At 43.1% G+C, this 13,022-nt stretch overlaps 1 protein-coding gene and 1 non-coding gene across 2 annotated transcripts; one reads left to right on the forward strand and one right to left on the reverse strand.

The window, feature by feature from the left end:
- Positions 1-2,013: 2,013 nt before the first annotated feature.
- LOC132329528 (small Cajal body-specific RNA 13) lies at positions 2,014-2,281 on the reverse strand. The gene has a single exon (XR_009487086.1). It is a non-coding gene; the product is annotated as a small Cajal body-specific RNA 13 (non-coding RNA).
- Positions 2,282-4,633: 2,352 nt separating this feature from the next.
- On the forward strand, positions 4,634-12,167 carry GLRX5 (glutaredoxin 5). Its single transcript, XM_059850250.1, has 2 exons — positions 4,634-4,961; positions 10,800-12,167. The coding sequence occupies exons 1-2, from the start codon at positions 4,661-4,663 to the stop codon at positions 10,976-10,978; spliced, it is 480 nt and encodes a 159-aa protein (XP_059706233.1). The 5' UTR covers positions 4,634-4,660; the 3' UTR covers positions 10,979-12,167.
- The last annotated feature ends 855 nt before the right edge of the window (positions 12,168-13,022 follow it).

Here is a 13,022-nt window from a genome sequence, read left to right on the forward strand (position 1 = left end):
CATGCTTGAAGCCTTCTCAAGTGGTGTGCTGTTACTCTGTATGGGCTGAAGCTTTATGAAACTGTATGATGATTCTCTGTATATCATGGCTGTCTCTGCTGTGGCATATGCTGCAACACCTAGCCTTCTATGGCTCAGGGCTTGATACCAAGGTGTCTTTACATTTGGCACATCAATTTTTTTCTTGCGTTTGCCCAATCTTTTTCTAAGGCCCCTCAAAGATTTTAGCACTCCTAATTCCTGGATGAAAAGAGGTGAGAGGTGTTCCCATTAGAGGCAGTATTGCTTAGTTCTGCATGGAAATAGATACATATAAAATTATGCTTCCTCTGTAATTCTGAAAGACTCAAGAACCACTACCATCTGAAAATCAGAAACAAGGATCTAACAGATTTTCATATGCCAGAACAGTTGCAAGCAGCTTGCTTACCCCAAAGAATAAATCTGTTCCTCTAATACAGAGGTCATACTACTTGTCCTTGCTTCAAGACAGTGTCACAACTCACAAAGCTCAGTGCAAAAGGCACACAGTGATATTATTAAGAAGTAAATGAAGTCTAAAGAGTGCCTCATTTAAAGGTCCACATTCAAGCCTGAACATGACCTTCCGTTCCATTTCCTAATTGTGGGGCTCAGACATTTCTCCTTGGATGATTACCATGACCCCTCTCTGCCAAAGGTATCTTTACACAGTTTAAATCAAAAAGCTGCCTTAGATCACGTTTATCCCCGTCAATAAAATTGATACAGGTCACTTTGTAAATATTCTTCACCAATCTAATTTCTGAAATGGAATGTTGTATTTTAAGGCTAATGCAAACACTCTCTTAGGAATATGCCATAAATCCATGGTTATTATTTAATTACCTATTCAGTTCAGAAACAAACTTGCTTATAGATCTCTAGGTTAGACCCAAAACAGGAAGTTAGCTATAGTTCAGATTTCGAAATGTCAGTTTCCCTGTAAAACCCCCACAGCATCTTTATGTTTCTGCTGTTTGTTGCACAATTTTTTAAAACTAGCTCATTTCCAAAATAACCATGAACATTTCACAGATGTGTTTTCAGTGTTCACAATTTAGGCAGCCCAGAATTGTAAGGACATTTTAAAAATTCATAATGCTCTCAAAACTGAGGATATATCGGTGCTGCCAGATGTTAATATGATGGTACACTGAGATTATTTACCTGGTATGCAAAACAGGTGGAGCTCCAGCTATCCCACTTAAAAGCTTGAATAAAAAAAAAAACTCCCACCTAAATAGAGCTCAATTGTTAGGGCACAACAAGGAACTTCATTTTCAGCCACTATCACAACTCAGAATGACACAGAGATATCAGACTTGAACATGAAGACATGTCCTGTTCTGATAAGCTGAAATGAGACTTTTCTTTCTCACTAGCTAACTTAGCCCTCCCCTTTTAAAAAACAAATAAAAACCCTTTTGCTGATCGTATAATTCTTGATGTCCACCTCCTTGTACACCATGTGAGAACCACAAACTTATAAATCATAATTCTGTTCTGCAGCAGAATGCCTTATGTTAACCGAGTTTATGACTGACTGTGAGCATTTAAACTCTGCAGTTTGAATACTGGTGCTTTTTTATTAGTGCTTTCAAAATGAGGTGATAGGTCTTCTAACAGGAACATCAGCAAAATGTCAGGAGTCTTTGCAAATCCCATTAATGTTTCTTCTGAACAGATGATTTAAATCATTATCTGGAAAACACAAGAAGTTTCACTTAGACTAATAGAAGATGGAACCTGGTGACATAATTGTCTGTTTCTAGAGTGTACATGGACAAATTGTTTTAAGTCTCATCAGTAGGTTAAAATGTTTATCCTTTAATTGAGTGCTGCATATTGCATAATCCAAAAGTATTTGACCATAGTAAATATTTTATTAAAAAGCTTAGTATCTCATAGGCCAATCTCATAAAACAACAGTAACTACAAATCCAGTACTTCTATTTAACCTAGTACACAAGACTTCTGAGAAGCTTTCCAGTCTTTTATAGCAGTTTTTTCAGTGTTCAGCAGACATTACTCTATTTGCCAAACAATATCAGACTGCAAAATTGCTGTTACTGTTGATAGATCAATAATGACACGGGAGAAGTCATTACCTCCGTGGCAACAGGGTGGCAGCTGTGGGAGGAATATTGCGCACGCTGCTGCTGCTCCGGCAGCCGTGCCTCGGCTCCCTCCTGCTGCTCTCTCTGCAAGCCTGGTGTGCCCAGGGTACCAACAACCAAGGGCACCTCTTGGACTACAGAGGATTAAACTACAGCTCTGGTTACGTGATTTCTGAAAGACTGTAAGACTCACAAGGGTTTATTACACTTGAGTCTGATGTCTTTATGTTACTTATATTTAATGAACTTTGTAGGAATAGCTAGGACAAAATTCAGGAAGGCAACTACCACAGTATTCTGTTCTTAGCCCAGTATTTCATTGAAAGAAAACACTTAGTTGTCTTTAAGAATAAAAAGATATCTTTCTTGTCAATCAAATTTTATTTAATTCCACTTTGACTCCCCAGGAATCTTTATACTTGATTAAAATGACAAAAGAGACCCCCTGAAATATTACATTTACCACTTGTTATGTCTTTGTATATTGAAACTGTTCAACAAACAGGAAAACATACTTTTGCCCTGCATAAGTTATTGCAGTTCCATCTAGCATGAACAGGACATTTTTTTTTTTCATACAGCAAAACCTTCACCATGTCAATCACAACACACAAACCACAGAAAGCAAACATTCCTCTGTGTCTTGATCACCACGGCTGAGCCTGGCTTGTGATGTTTTGTTGAAAGAAAAACATACCAACTCACAAAATACATGGTGCTCATCAGCAACACAACATATGTTGTCTTTGCCTTCAGATTAAACGTGTTTCCTCATAAATACATCTACTTTTAAATACTGCAGCAACACTGTACTTATTCATAACCTATTCACATGGGATGACAAAGGGCAAGTTTGCAACAATTCCCTTTGGAATCTGTTCTTAATTAATTTAAATAAAATGCAATAGAAATGATCCTGAGGGCAGCTTCAAAAAATTAAAACGAAGTTGTCACTCAAGCATCAGCTGGATTCCACAAAAAACAAGAATTAGGCAAGCACTTTTCTGAATGCTGAAAACAAGCTGGTCTGCAAAGCTCTCACAACAGAACTGGATGGTGAAACTTCTTTTTCTTACAGCTATAAATAAGACAAATGGTCATTAATATACCAAAAGTCCAGATGCTGCAGCTGCAATATAAATTAGCACTCAAAATACACTATGACTTGTTATTTGTGAGAGACTGTAAATTAGTACAGAGAAAAACTCATCAACATTTTCTTCTACTTACAGGACACGCCCTGCTGCCTTAGGAGACCGCCACGCTCTGCGCCGAGTTCTTGGAAAGAATACGGCATCTGCCCAGCAGACCGAGCAAAGCTGGCTGCACAGGCGGCCGTCTGCAGGACACATTCCAAACCCAGCACTCCTCTGGCTAACATCAGGCCGTTCTGCCCTTGCTCCAGCACCGACTGAACCATCCTTTTGCGCAGGCAGCCAGCCCAATCTTGTTCCTATTTTTCCATCCCGCTGCCACCCCTGCCAGGTGCTCGGGAGAGAAGGTCCAAAACCACTCGGGTCTCCGCCATCAGCACCAAGCCCCAGCACGCACAGCACCGCTACTTTCTCAGGGACAAACCGCCAGCTTTATCCCATCAGAATTAACCAAACCCGGGCAACTGAACGCAGTCAAATCGATCCCCGGACACAGCCAAAGCCAGGAAGGAGACAGGCCCGTGCAGCAGTTTGCCGGCTGCCCACATGCAGGCACCGCCGCCTACGAGGACAGAAGCAGCCGACTGAACGGCGCTGCTCGTCCGGCTTCCCGGCTGCCCCAGACGCACCCGAGCACACGTTAGCCCCCGGCTTCACCCCGCACTCCCGGCGGCACTGCGGCGCAGCCCGGCTCCACCAGCCCCTTCTACAGGGATCTGCCTTGACCCTTAGCCAGCCCCGGCCCGAGGGAGCTCCACCACCGCCAGCACCACCGAAGGGTCGGCAGGATAAAACCCGGAGCCCGCCCGAGGGCCGGCGGCGCCGGCACGGCCCAGAGGTCTTCGAGGGCCCCCAGGCGCGAAGGGAGAGGCTGAGCACAGCAGCGGCCACCCAGCAACGCCTCCCCACGGCCCCGACGTGGGGCGCAGGAAGGGAAGCGCGGCCCGTCCATGCCGGGGATGGCGCAGGGCCCGGGCGGGCGGACCGGCAGTACCCCCGCGTGCAACCGCTACCCGGAAACGGAAGGAGCCTCACGCCAATCGCCCCCCGAGCATCCCGAGAAAAGCCCCGCCCCGGGGTAGCCGGACCAATCCCATCCAGAAGAGGGCGGGATTAATTGATTCACGATGGATTGACAGGTCCCTCTCCCAATGCAGCCGCAGCCGCTCTGTTCCCTCCACTAGGAAAGCTGAGCCGCCTCAGGGTTGCTGGGTGGGACGAGTCTCCCTGTACCTCAGCGCTATTGGCTGTGGGTGTTGATTGGTGGGTGCCTGCGCCTATGCGGAGGAAGCTCTCCGGCGGCCCGTCGCGCCGTGCGCCAATGGGCGGGCGGTGCGGGCGCGGTGCGGCGGTGCCGGCGGCGGGGCGATGAGAGCGGCGGTGCGGACGGCGTGGCGGATCGGAACCGCCACCGCTCTGCGGGGCCGGGCCGGGCGCCCGCTCAGCCAGGCGGCCGGGGACGGCGGCGGGGCTGAGGGCGGCGGCGGCTCGGGGTCGCGGGAGGCGGTGGAGCGGCTGGTGCGGGAGCACCCGGTGGTGGTGTTCATGAAGGGCAGCCCGGCGCAGCCGCTCTGCGGCTTCAGCAACGCCGTGGTGCAGATCCTGCGGCTGCACGGCGTGGAGGATTACCGCGCCCACGACGTGCTGCAGGACCCCGACCTCCGCCAAGGTCAGCGCCCCGGTCACCTCTGGGTGCCGCCTCCACGGGGCCTGGTGGGGGCAGAGCCTGGGCCCGTTCCCCTGTGGGAAGGGCCCTCGGGAGCTGCCGGGAGGTCGGGCTTGTCTCAACGCCGCTGACCTCGGGCACTGTGGGAGCGGCCCCTGCCCGCTTGTCCCACCTGTAACTTGCCTCTTTTGGCTTTGTTGGGTGGGCTGGGTTGGGCTCTGTTATTTTTTAACGAGTCTATACCGTGGGGAGAAGGGCAGCGGAGCTGGGGAAGGATCTGGAGCCCGTGTCCCGTGAGGAGCGGCGGAGGGAGTTTGGCGATGTTTAACGTGGAGGAGTGCCATGGTGCATGGGACGGGCCACCTTATTGCTCTCTACAGCTGCATGAATGGAGGCTGTAGCCGGGTGGGGATCGGCCTCTTCTCCCAGGCAACAAGCGACAGGACAAGAGGATAGTTGTAAGTTGTGCCAAGGGAGCTTTAGGTTGGATACTAAGAGGAATTTCTTCACAGAAAGGGTGATTAGGCATTGGGATGGGCTGCCCAGGGAGGTGTTGGAGTCACCGTCCCTGCAGGTGTTTAAGGAAAGACTGGACGTTGCACAGAGTGCCATGGTCCAGTTGACAAGGTAGTGTTCAGTCACGGGTTGGACTCGATGATCTCAGACGTCTTTTCTAACCTAATTAATTCTGTGATTCTGTTTGGGTGTTAGTAGAATTGGAAGTGTATCGCAGAGATGTGCCATTGAGGTTGCTGCCCAAACGCCCTGGTTTGGTTTTTGTGACCTCGTAGCGTTCAAGAGGTCTCAGTTATCAGCAGAGTGCAGTTGTGGGTGCAGCGTGATGATTGGAGATCGAGTTCTTTGTGCTATGCTGTCTTGCCTGGGTCAGAGATAGAGCTGCATTAAAGACCCCTGAAATACTTCATTATCAGGTTTTGCCTTCCCTATGAACAGTATGGTGAAATTTCACGTATGGCTTGAACTTGCAGTACTTGATTCCCAGCTGGTACTGCCTGCTGGGATTCTCTTGATAAAGTGCAAATTTATGTTAATCATTAGCACAAGAAATACTTAGTAATAGTTTCACCATTACTGCACAGGTGGTAGGAGCTATTCTGTGTAAGGGTTTTTTGCCAGTTGAGGAAAGCTAGAAATCTATTCTGGTAATGCTTTTCATCTTTCCCTCTTCAATGAGCATACCTGATTGTTGAGGTTTTATGGGGTTATTTGAGAAAGCTTTAAAACAAAAAACTACTTACAAGTACATAGTAATTAGTCTTGTATGTGTGTGGCATTAACAGTTCTTGCCCATAATACACTAAAATGTGCTGTAAAGCCATGTGCTGGCTTGTATCAGGTTTGTTCTCCTTTGTTTTTGGTGTCATCTGACTAACTCAGTTTTTTATTAGCTTTTAGCTAAAAGGCTGATTTTTCCAGTCCTTGCTTGCTTTTCAATTCACAACTATAATAGCTGGTATAGTATAAAAGCTTAGATACTGGAATTTCTTTGTAATGACATCTTTTGTTATGAAGGTTGATCTTGTTCAAGTAAATCTTCCTCTGCCTTTGCAGGTGAATCATGGTAATTTTCTAAACTTTGTTTAGAATATATCTGAATTTATTAATTGTACAGTTTGCTAGTACAAACTCTTATCTCTTCCCACAATTCATAAACTAAAAAGGAGGAAACAAAACCCTGAAATCAACCCATCAGCATTTCACTTTTGGTTGAGCGGACTTTTGTGAGCCTCTGAATAGGCAGTGCCTTTATAAGTTATAGTCCCTGAGCACTTGATCATGTGAATAGATAGTATTTTCTTTCTTTTTAACTTAAATTTTTCCTCCACATGAACTCGAGCTTGTGTTAGGCAAGGAGAGAGGTTATTGCCCTCCTGGCTACCAGAGCTTTAAATTGAAATTAGTGTCTTGATCAAGTCCTCCAGTGTCTAAGCTACACAGAATGCAGTTACGGAGTGTACTCTTGCACAATATGCTGCTGGTTCTCAGGTGCTTAAAGGAGTTGTTCTGGTCCTTTCCATGCACCAGCTTTGGCACCTGTCCAGCTGTGCAGAGGGCCAGCTCATTTTATTAAGTGGATCACTGGGCCTGCAAGTTGAAGCAGCAGTTTGTACAGTGAGCTGAGTGCCAGAGCCAGCATGAAGAACAGAGCTTTGAAGAGTTGGAGAATGACACAGCCACGGCAGAATTCTTGTACTGCTTCAGCTGTATTACCTACTGCACCCTAAAAAGCCAGGATGTGCCTGCTTCTGTGGGTGGCAGTCTCTGACAGAGGAGAGGACAGGTCTGCTCAAAGTTGTAGTTGTCTAAGTTGCCAACCCTATTTCAGCAGTGACTGCCTGAAGGCCAGGATCTGGCCTCGAGTGCCAAACATTTAGATGTGCAGCATGTGAGCCTATCCTAGGCTCTGTCTGTGGTGGGGGCTGGTGAGGGGGTGTGGAACCTTTAGCTGTGGATGTATCAAGTACATCAGCAAAAGACTGATCTGCAAGGAATGCCTGTGTGAGAGCTGGCCACCAGCTTTGTATTCACCTGAACCTAACTTCAGTGTTTGAATCTATGTGTGCTTATACATTAGTAGTAGGAGTAGGCTGTTGGAGAAAGGGTAATTCAAGTGTGTCTGCATTATGTGTTGGTTTCTTGCCTGTATCTAATTGAAACACCTTATTTTTAGCTAGTTATAGTTCAATTGGTGAAACGTACACTATGCTAAAATATGACAAGCTGTAAAGCTAAAACAGCTCCCCTGCTGGCCTCTTTACCTAAAAACTCACATCTGTGAAACTAAAGTTATTGGTACTTCATGTGATCTCTCAGAACTTGAGCTGAAGATACAGATCCCTGACACAAATCCTTCCTTATCAAAGCTGGTCTAAGAGACCTTGGCACTCTCTTGGGCTTCATGGCAATTCAAGTTTCTCTAAGTCGGCTATCAGCTGATGGACAGTGTTAGACTGGTTCCAGTCACTGAGGCAGAGATGTTTGAGATTTCATACTGGAAAACTGGTGGTTTAAACTGTTGGGGTGGTTCACCCTCATATTATTTTCACTGCTGTCTTTACATTATCTAAGCATGGGATGCTGCCAAGCAGGTGTTGTTGATCCTTTCTCCCACCCTCAGCTAGCCTTCTGTCAGTAAAGCTTGTATCAGTGCTAATGGTACTCAGGCTCTGGAATAGGCTGCACAGGGAAGTGTTGGAATCTCCATCCCTGGAAGTGTTTCAAAGGCATGTGGATATGACACTTCGGGGTATGGTTTACTGGTAAATGATGGTACTGAGTTAACAGTTGGATTTGATGATCTTAGAGGTCTTTTTCAGCCTTAATGGTTCTGTGATATCCATGAAAATGTGTTGTTTTTCTGGAGCAAGTATGGTAGGAATGAGTGTTGCTTGATTCAGTTCTTTAACATGGCCTGTCCTTCATTAGTGCTAATGCTGCCAAGAGAGGCTGAGAATTGGTAACTGGAGCTGGGGAGAGGGGTGGGAGTGTGCTGGGTACTCCTTTCAGTAGCTCTTTGCACCACTCCTGGTTTCACAGTTACCTTAAATGTGCTACCAGAGCTGTCAGACTGAAGCCCTGACCTGTGGAGTGTGTTTTTCCAAACTAAACAGCGGTACAAGCAAGGAGCCAGTCTGCAGAGAGGGGGATGGAGATCCCTTGGGACGTACAGAAGAATCATCACAGACGTGCACCCCGAGTGCAGCAAGCGCAGCCCAGGCTGACTTGCTGTAACACCAGTGCAGCAGTGTCAGTGGCTGCTGCCCCAGTGGAGGGAGGGTTCAGTTTGTGACCTGGGAGAGCCCCAGCACTGAGGCATTTAAAGCAGCTTCTCCAGCACATGAAATGCAGCACACAGAGCAAATGAGCTTGATGGTATTCTTATTTTTATCTGAAGCTGAATAGGTCCTTGAGAGTACTATTAGTGCTTGTATGCGTGTGCAGTTGGGTCCTTGAAGAAAATATTTATATGAAATAAGTATTGGTGTAAATATTGCCTTGGAATGCTTATTAGCAGAAGGTTTATTATGCAGAGCCCTTGGTTCTCAATTCATGTTTAGCATTACAGTACCTTAAGAAAAATGAGCCCTATTTCATATCTGCAGTGTCTCTTTGATGAGGGTCATCTTTAGGCATGTCTTAATCATGGAACATGGTTTTTCATTAAAACTTTGATGGGTTAAGATATTTAGGGCAGTTTAAGCAGTTTGAATACTCAAAGGCCAAAGAGCCTTTAAGAAAAGTATTTCTAAGTGGAAGTTGACGTCAAAGCTTAAAAGTTCTACAAACTAAGGAAGAAACTACAAGTGGTGATGATAGAGGTTGGATGGTTATGGGTTCCCTTTGGCCTTGATTTATATGCTAAACTTTCTGTTTTGGGCTTATGAAACATTCATTGTCCATGCACAAAATCCAAAGTTGGAGTAAAATCTCTTAGTTGACCTATGTAGGGGTTAGAAACCCTTAGTCACAACACCCTTTTTATCCAGGTTGCTCATATTTTACTGGATTTTTAAAGCATGTTGTATTTTGCTAAGGGGAATTAATTATTAGCTATATTGCATATTTTATACATTAAAGTAACAATCCCACTGTATATATTTCCACTTACACATATTTACTAAAAAAGAAAGCGGTTTAAGTTCCAATAAAGCAAGCATAATTTCCTTATATGGTTTTTATTTTTTTTTTCCTTGAGTATTTTGGGGTTTGTCTTTTTAGTCTCTAGAGACTAAAATGTTTTCAAAGGGGAAAACAAGTTATCTTGTGCTATCAGCTACTCAGGTCTAATATTTGTTGGGGGGGGGTTGGCTTCCAAGGTGAGTGGGCTCTGATGTTCTGAAAAGGTACCTCTGTAGGCTTAAGTTTGCTTTCATGCTTTTGTTGGAAAAATTCCAGGCACTGCATGTTGAAAATACATAAAAATGCTGAATTCAAAACTTGTCATCTAATCAAATACTTGTGCTTGTGTTATAAAAATAGGCACAGTAGGTTTTAGCTATTTCCTTTGCTACAGAAATAATGGCTTTGTGTGAAGGGTCATTTAAAAAGTGGCAAATTAGATACAAAGATTCTTGTGTAGTTTCTTGTGATGTCTAAGTGCAAGCTGTTTCAGTATCAGCTGATTAATTTATATTTGCTGTTTCAGTATCAGCTGATCAGTTTATATTTTTGGGTGGTCTTACATTTGCCTTCTCTGAAGTATAGTTTTAAGCTTTAGTTCTGTACTTCATAATTGTGACTTGAGCTGTGTTTTGTTAAATAAGCACTTTTTAAAAGACTTCAGCCTTTTCTGCCCCTCCCATGTGCTGTAAGGTCTGGCATTGAAAGATAAAGCAATTTGAAATTCATAAGGCGTCTACAGGGGCAAATGGATCTTGCAGCTGAAATTGCAGGAATAAGTGTAACTGTATGAGTTCAGTAAGAGTATAAAATATTTTAAAATCCCTCTGGGAAATATAACAGAAAATAAACAGTTCTCAATGTTTTTCAATACTTCTCATTTTTGTAATTGATTGAAAGTCATGTTTTCTTGTTGGGAGTAAAAAGAGATGTGTTTTTCCAGTTCCTGCTTGAAGTCAGTATAGGAGCTAACCCCATATCTTTCAACCCACATCTTTGAGTTGGGGTGAGAAACAAACCTAACTTTAACACAGTTTTTTTTTTCTGATAGTGCTCCTGTTATGTAGATATCTTTTTGCCTTTATGAGAAAGAAATTGGAATATCAGCGGTGGAGTCAGGTGGAGGCAATGCATTCCTTTTAAAATACCATTCTATTAGGAGAGGGAAACATCTAATCTTTTTTTTTTTTTCTTATTCAGGAATAAAAAACTACTCCAACTGGCCTACCATCCCACAAGTGTACCTCAATGGTGAATTTGTTGGTGGCTGTGATATACTCCTCCAGATGCATCAGAATGGAGATCTTGTAGAAGAGCTGAAGAAACTGGGAATCCGTTCAGCACTTCTGGATGCAGAAAAAGACCAAGAGAAAAAGTAACATGAGAAAAAAAATGCTGTGACAGGAATAAAGCAAATCTTTGAAAAGAACTTGTTGCCCATAAAGCCTTACATACTTTAGGTCGAGGAAAGCATCTGTTTGAGCTGACACTAAGTGAATGTCTCTTAGTTCATGGTAAATGTAGTGATCTTGGTATTTTGATTTATGGGTATTGTGAAAATTTGAGTATAACCACTGCACTGTAAAGCAAATGTTTGTGAAAATTCGTGTTTTAAAAAAGTTCACTTCTAAAAGCGCTCTTCATTGAGGTGGGAGTAAGCCAAAAGAACTAATAATATTTTTATGGGTTTTACATGTGTGATTCTCTGTTCTTTGATACATGAACCTATACAAACAGCATTTGCATTCCCTTGCTTCTCTTGAAAAAGCATTAAGTAATAGTGTATCTATTTTTCTGTTTAACTTCTGGTGATAAGACATCCTGAGAGCCTGTAAAACCTGTGTAATCACATACAGTATAGGAGAAAAACAGTTTTCCAACAACATAGGAGAAAAAAGATTATATGAGAGTGCATGAAATATACTTTTATTCTGAAGGGTAAAAATAAACAGAACTTGTACAAATACATGTATAGTGGTCATTATTACTTTGTAACTTTCTTATGGCTTTTAAAACTGCTAAGAATTGTGCCTGAATATTTTTATAAACCTTTTCTACCTCTTGCAAAACAGCTTTTCCCCGTGCTTAGATTCTCTGTGTATGGGAGTTCTGTGTCAGTGCTAAAATGTGGGAATTATTTAAGGCTTCAGTATTCTAGCTTGAAGAGAATAATTCAGTTATTACTGTAATCTCATATTATTTGCTTGTTATGTTTTTATATTTGTTGTGTTTCCAAGGGTTTTCTCCTGACTGATGTGCTCAGGAGAATATAGTCTTCAAACATGGGATTTACAGATGAAATGTTCATGTGGGTAAGATGAGTGCTGCAGAAGGGTTACTGAAAGGATAAATGTTTCTTTGTGGAAAGTCTCTGAAGTGTTCAGTACCTACCTAACCACATTTCTCTAAATGAAAAGAAATTATATTAACCAGTGTAGCTTCAGCTCTATAGCAATACTGCTAAGGTTAAAAGCTAACCAAGCTATTTTTAAATGCAATTTAATTAATATAAACCAGTCTGCATGTGAATTAGGCAAATGGTTGGAAATAAACTGTGTTTTATGTTGATTGTGTGCAGTAGTGGCTCTTTATTTTAAATGTCTAATGAAACTGATACTACTTTTGATTTGAAGCCTAAGATGTTTTCCTCTGCTCCCAGAGGATATAAAATGTGTTTCTCCAGAACACATTTTATATCTTCTGGGGTATAAAATGTGTTCTGGAGAAAGAAGAAATTATAAATGGTCAGTGAAAGACGAGAACAGGACTGGAAGCTGTAGACAGGAGAGATTTGATGGAAGTTTTGGTTCTAAATGTCTCCTGCCCACTTGAGCTAGCAGTGGGGAAGCTGTACTAGAACACTCTGCACAGGATTTGCCAAACTGATAACAGTAAGCTCACTGTATAATTGTAATGCAGTTGGGGTCAGCAGGACTAGATATAGTGTGTGTGTTGTTGTATTCACTTGGTCACCCCAGCAGGTCTGGAGATCCCTGTGTGAGCACTGTGTAGCAGGAAGTTCCACTTGGGCCAGTCACTCATGGCTGTAAGGCACCGAGGGGTGAGTGCAGGATTTTTTCTGTTCATGTGCCACACTACATCATGCAAAGCTTAAGGTGTCAATGAAGGTTTGTTCTGAGCATTTGAATTCAGATTCAATTAAAGTAGTTTTTGCCATTCTGAATGTAAAACAATGTTTAGAAAAAGAAGTAAATTTCTAAAGTCTTTGGTTATTTATGTTGACCTATTGAAATGAATGTACCCAGTAAACAAAAAGGTAATGAAGATAATTTAATTTTTTTCTGCTTCAATCATTAACTCTTAGTCTGACTACTAAATAAATCTATTTAAAAAATAATCCCCCAAATTTGCTGTTTCATAGCTCTCTAGTTTTCTGCACAAGCTGAATATTTTTCAGTAATA

The sequence above is a fragment of the Haemorhous mexicanus genome, chromosome 6, assembly GCF_027477595.1.
Source record: "Haemorhous mexicanus isolate bHaeMex1 chromosome 6, bHaeMex1.pri, whole genome shotgun sequence".
NCBI classification, from domain to species: Eukaryota; Metazoa; Chordata; class Aves; order Passeriformes; family Fringillidae; genus Haemorhous; species Haemorhous mexicanus.

Bases quoted from the DNA above. Each gene is read 5' to 3' on its own strand.
- GLRX5 (XM_059850250.1), top strand. From the start codon at position 4,661: ATGAGAGCGGCGGTGCGGACGGCGTGGCGGATCGGAACCGCCACCGCT. The intron at 4,962-10,799 runs GTCAGCGCCCCG...TTTCTTATTCAG, and splicing joins GGACCCCGACCTCCGCCAAG to GAATAAAAAACTACTCCAAC.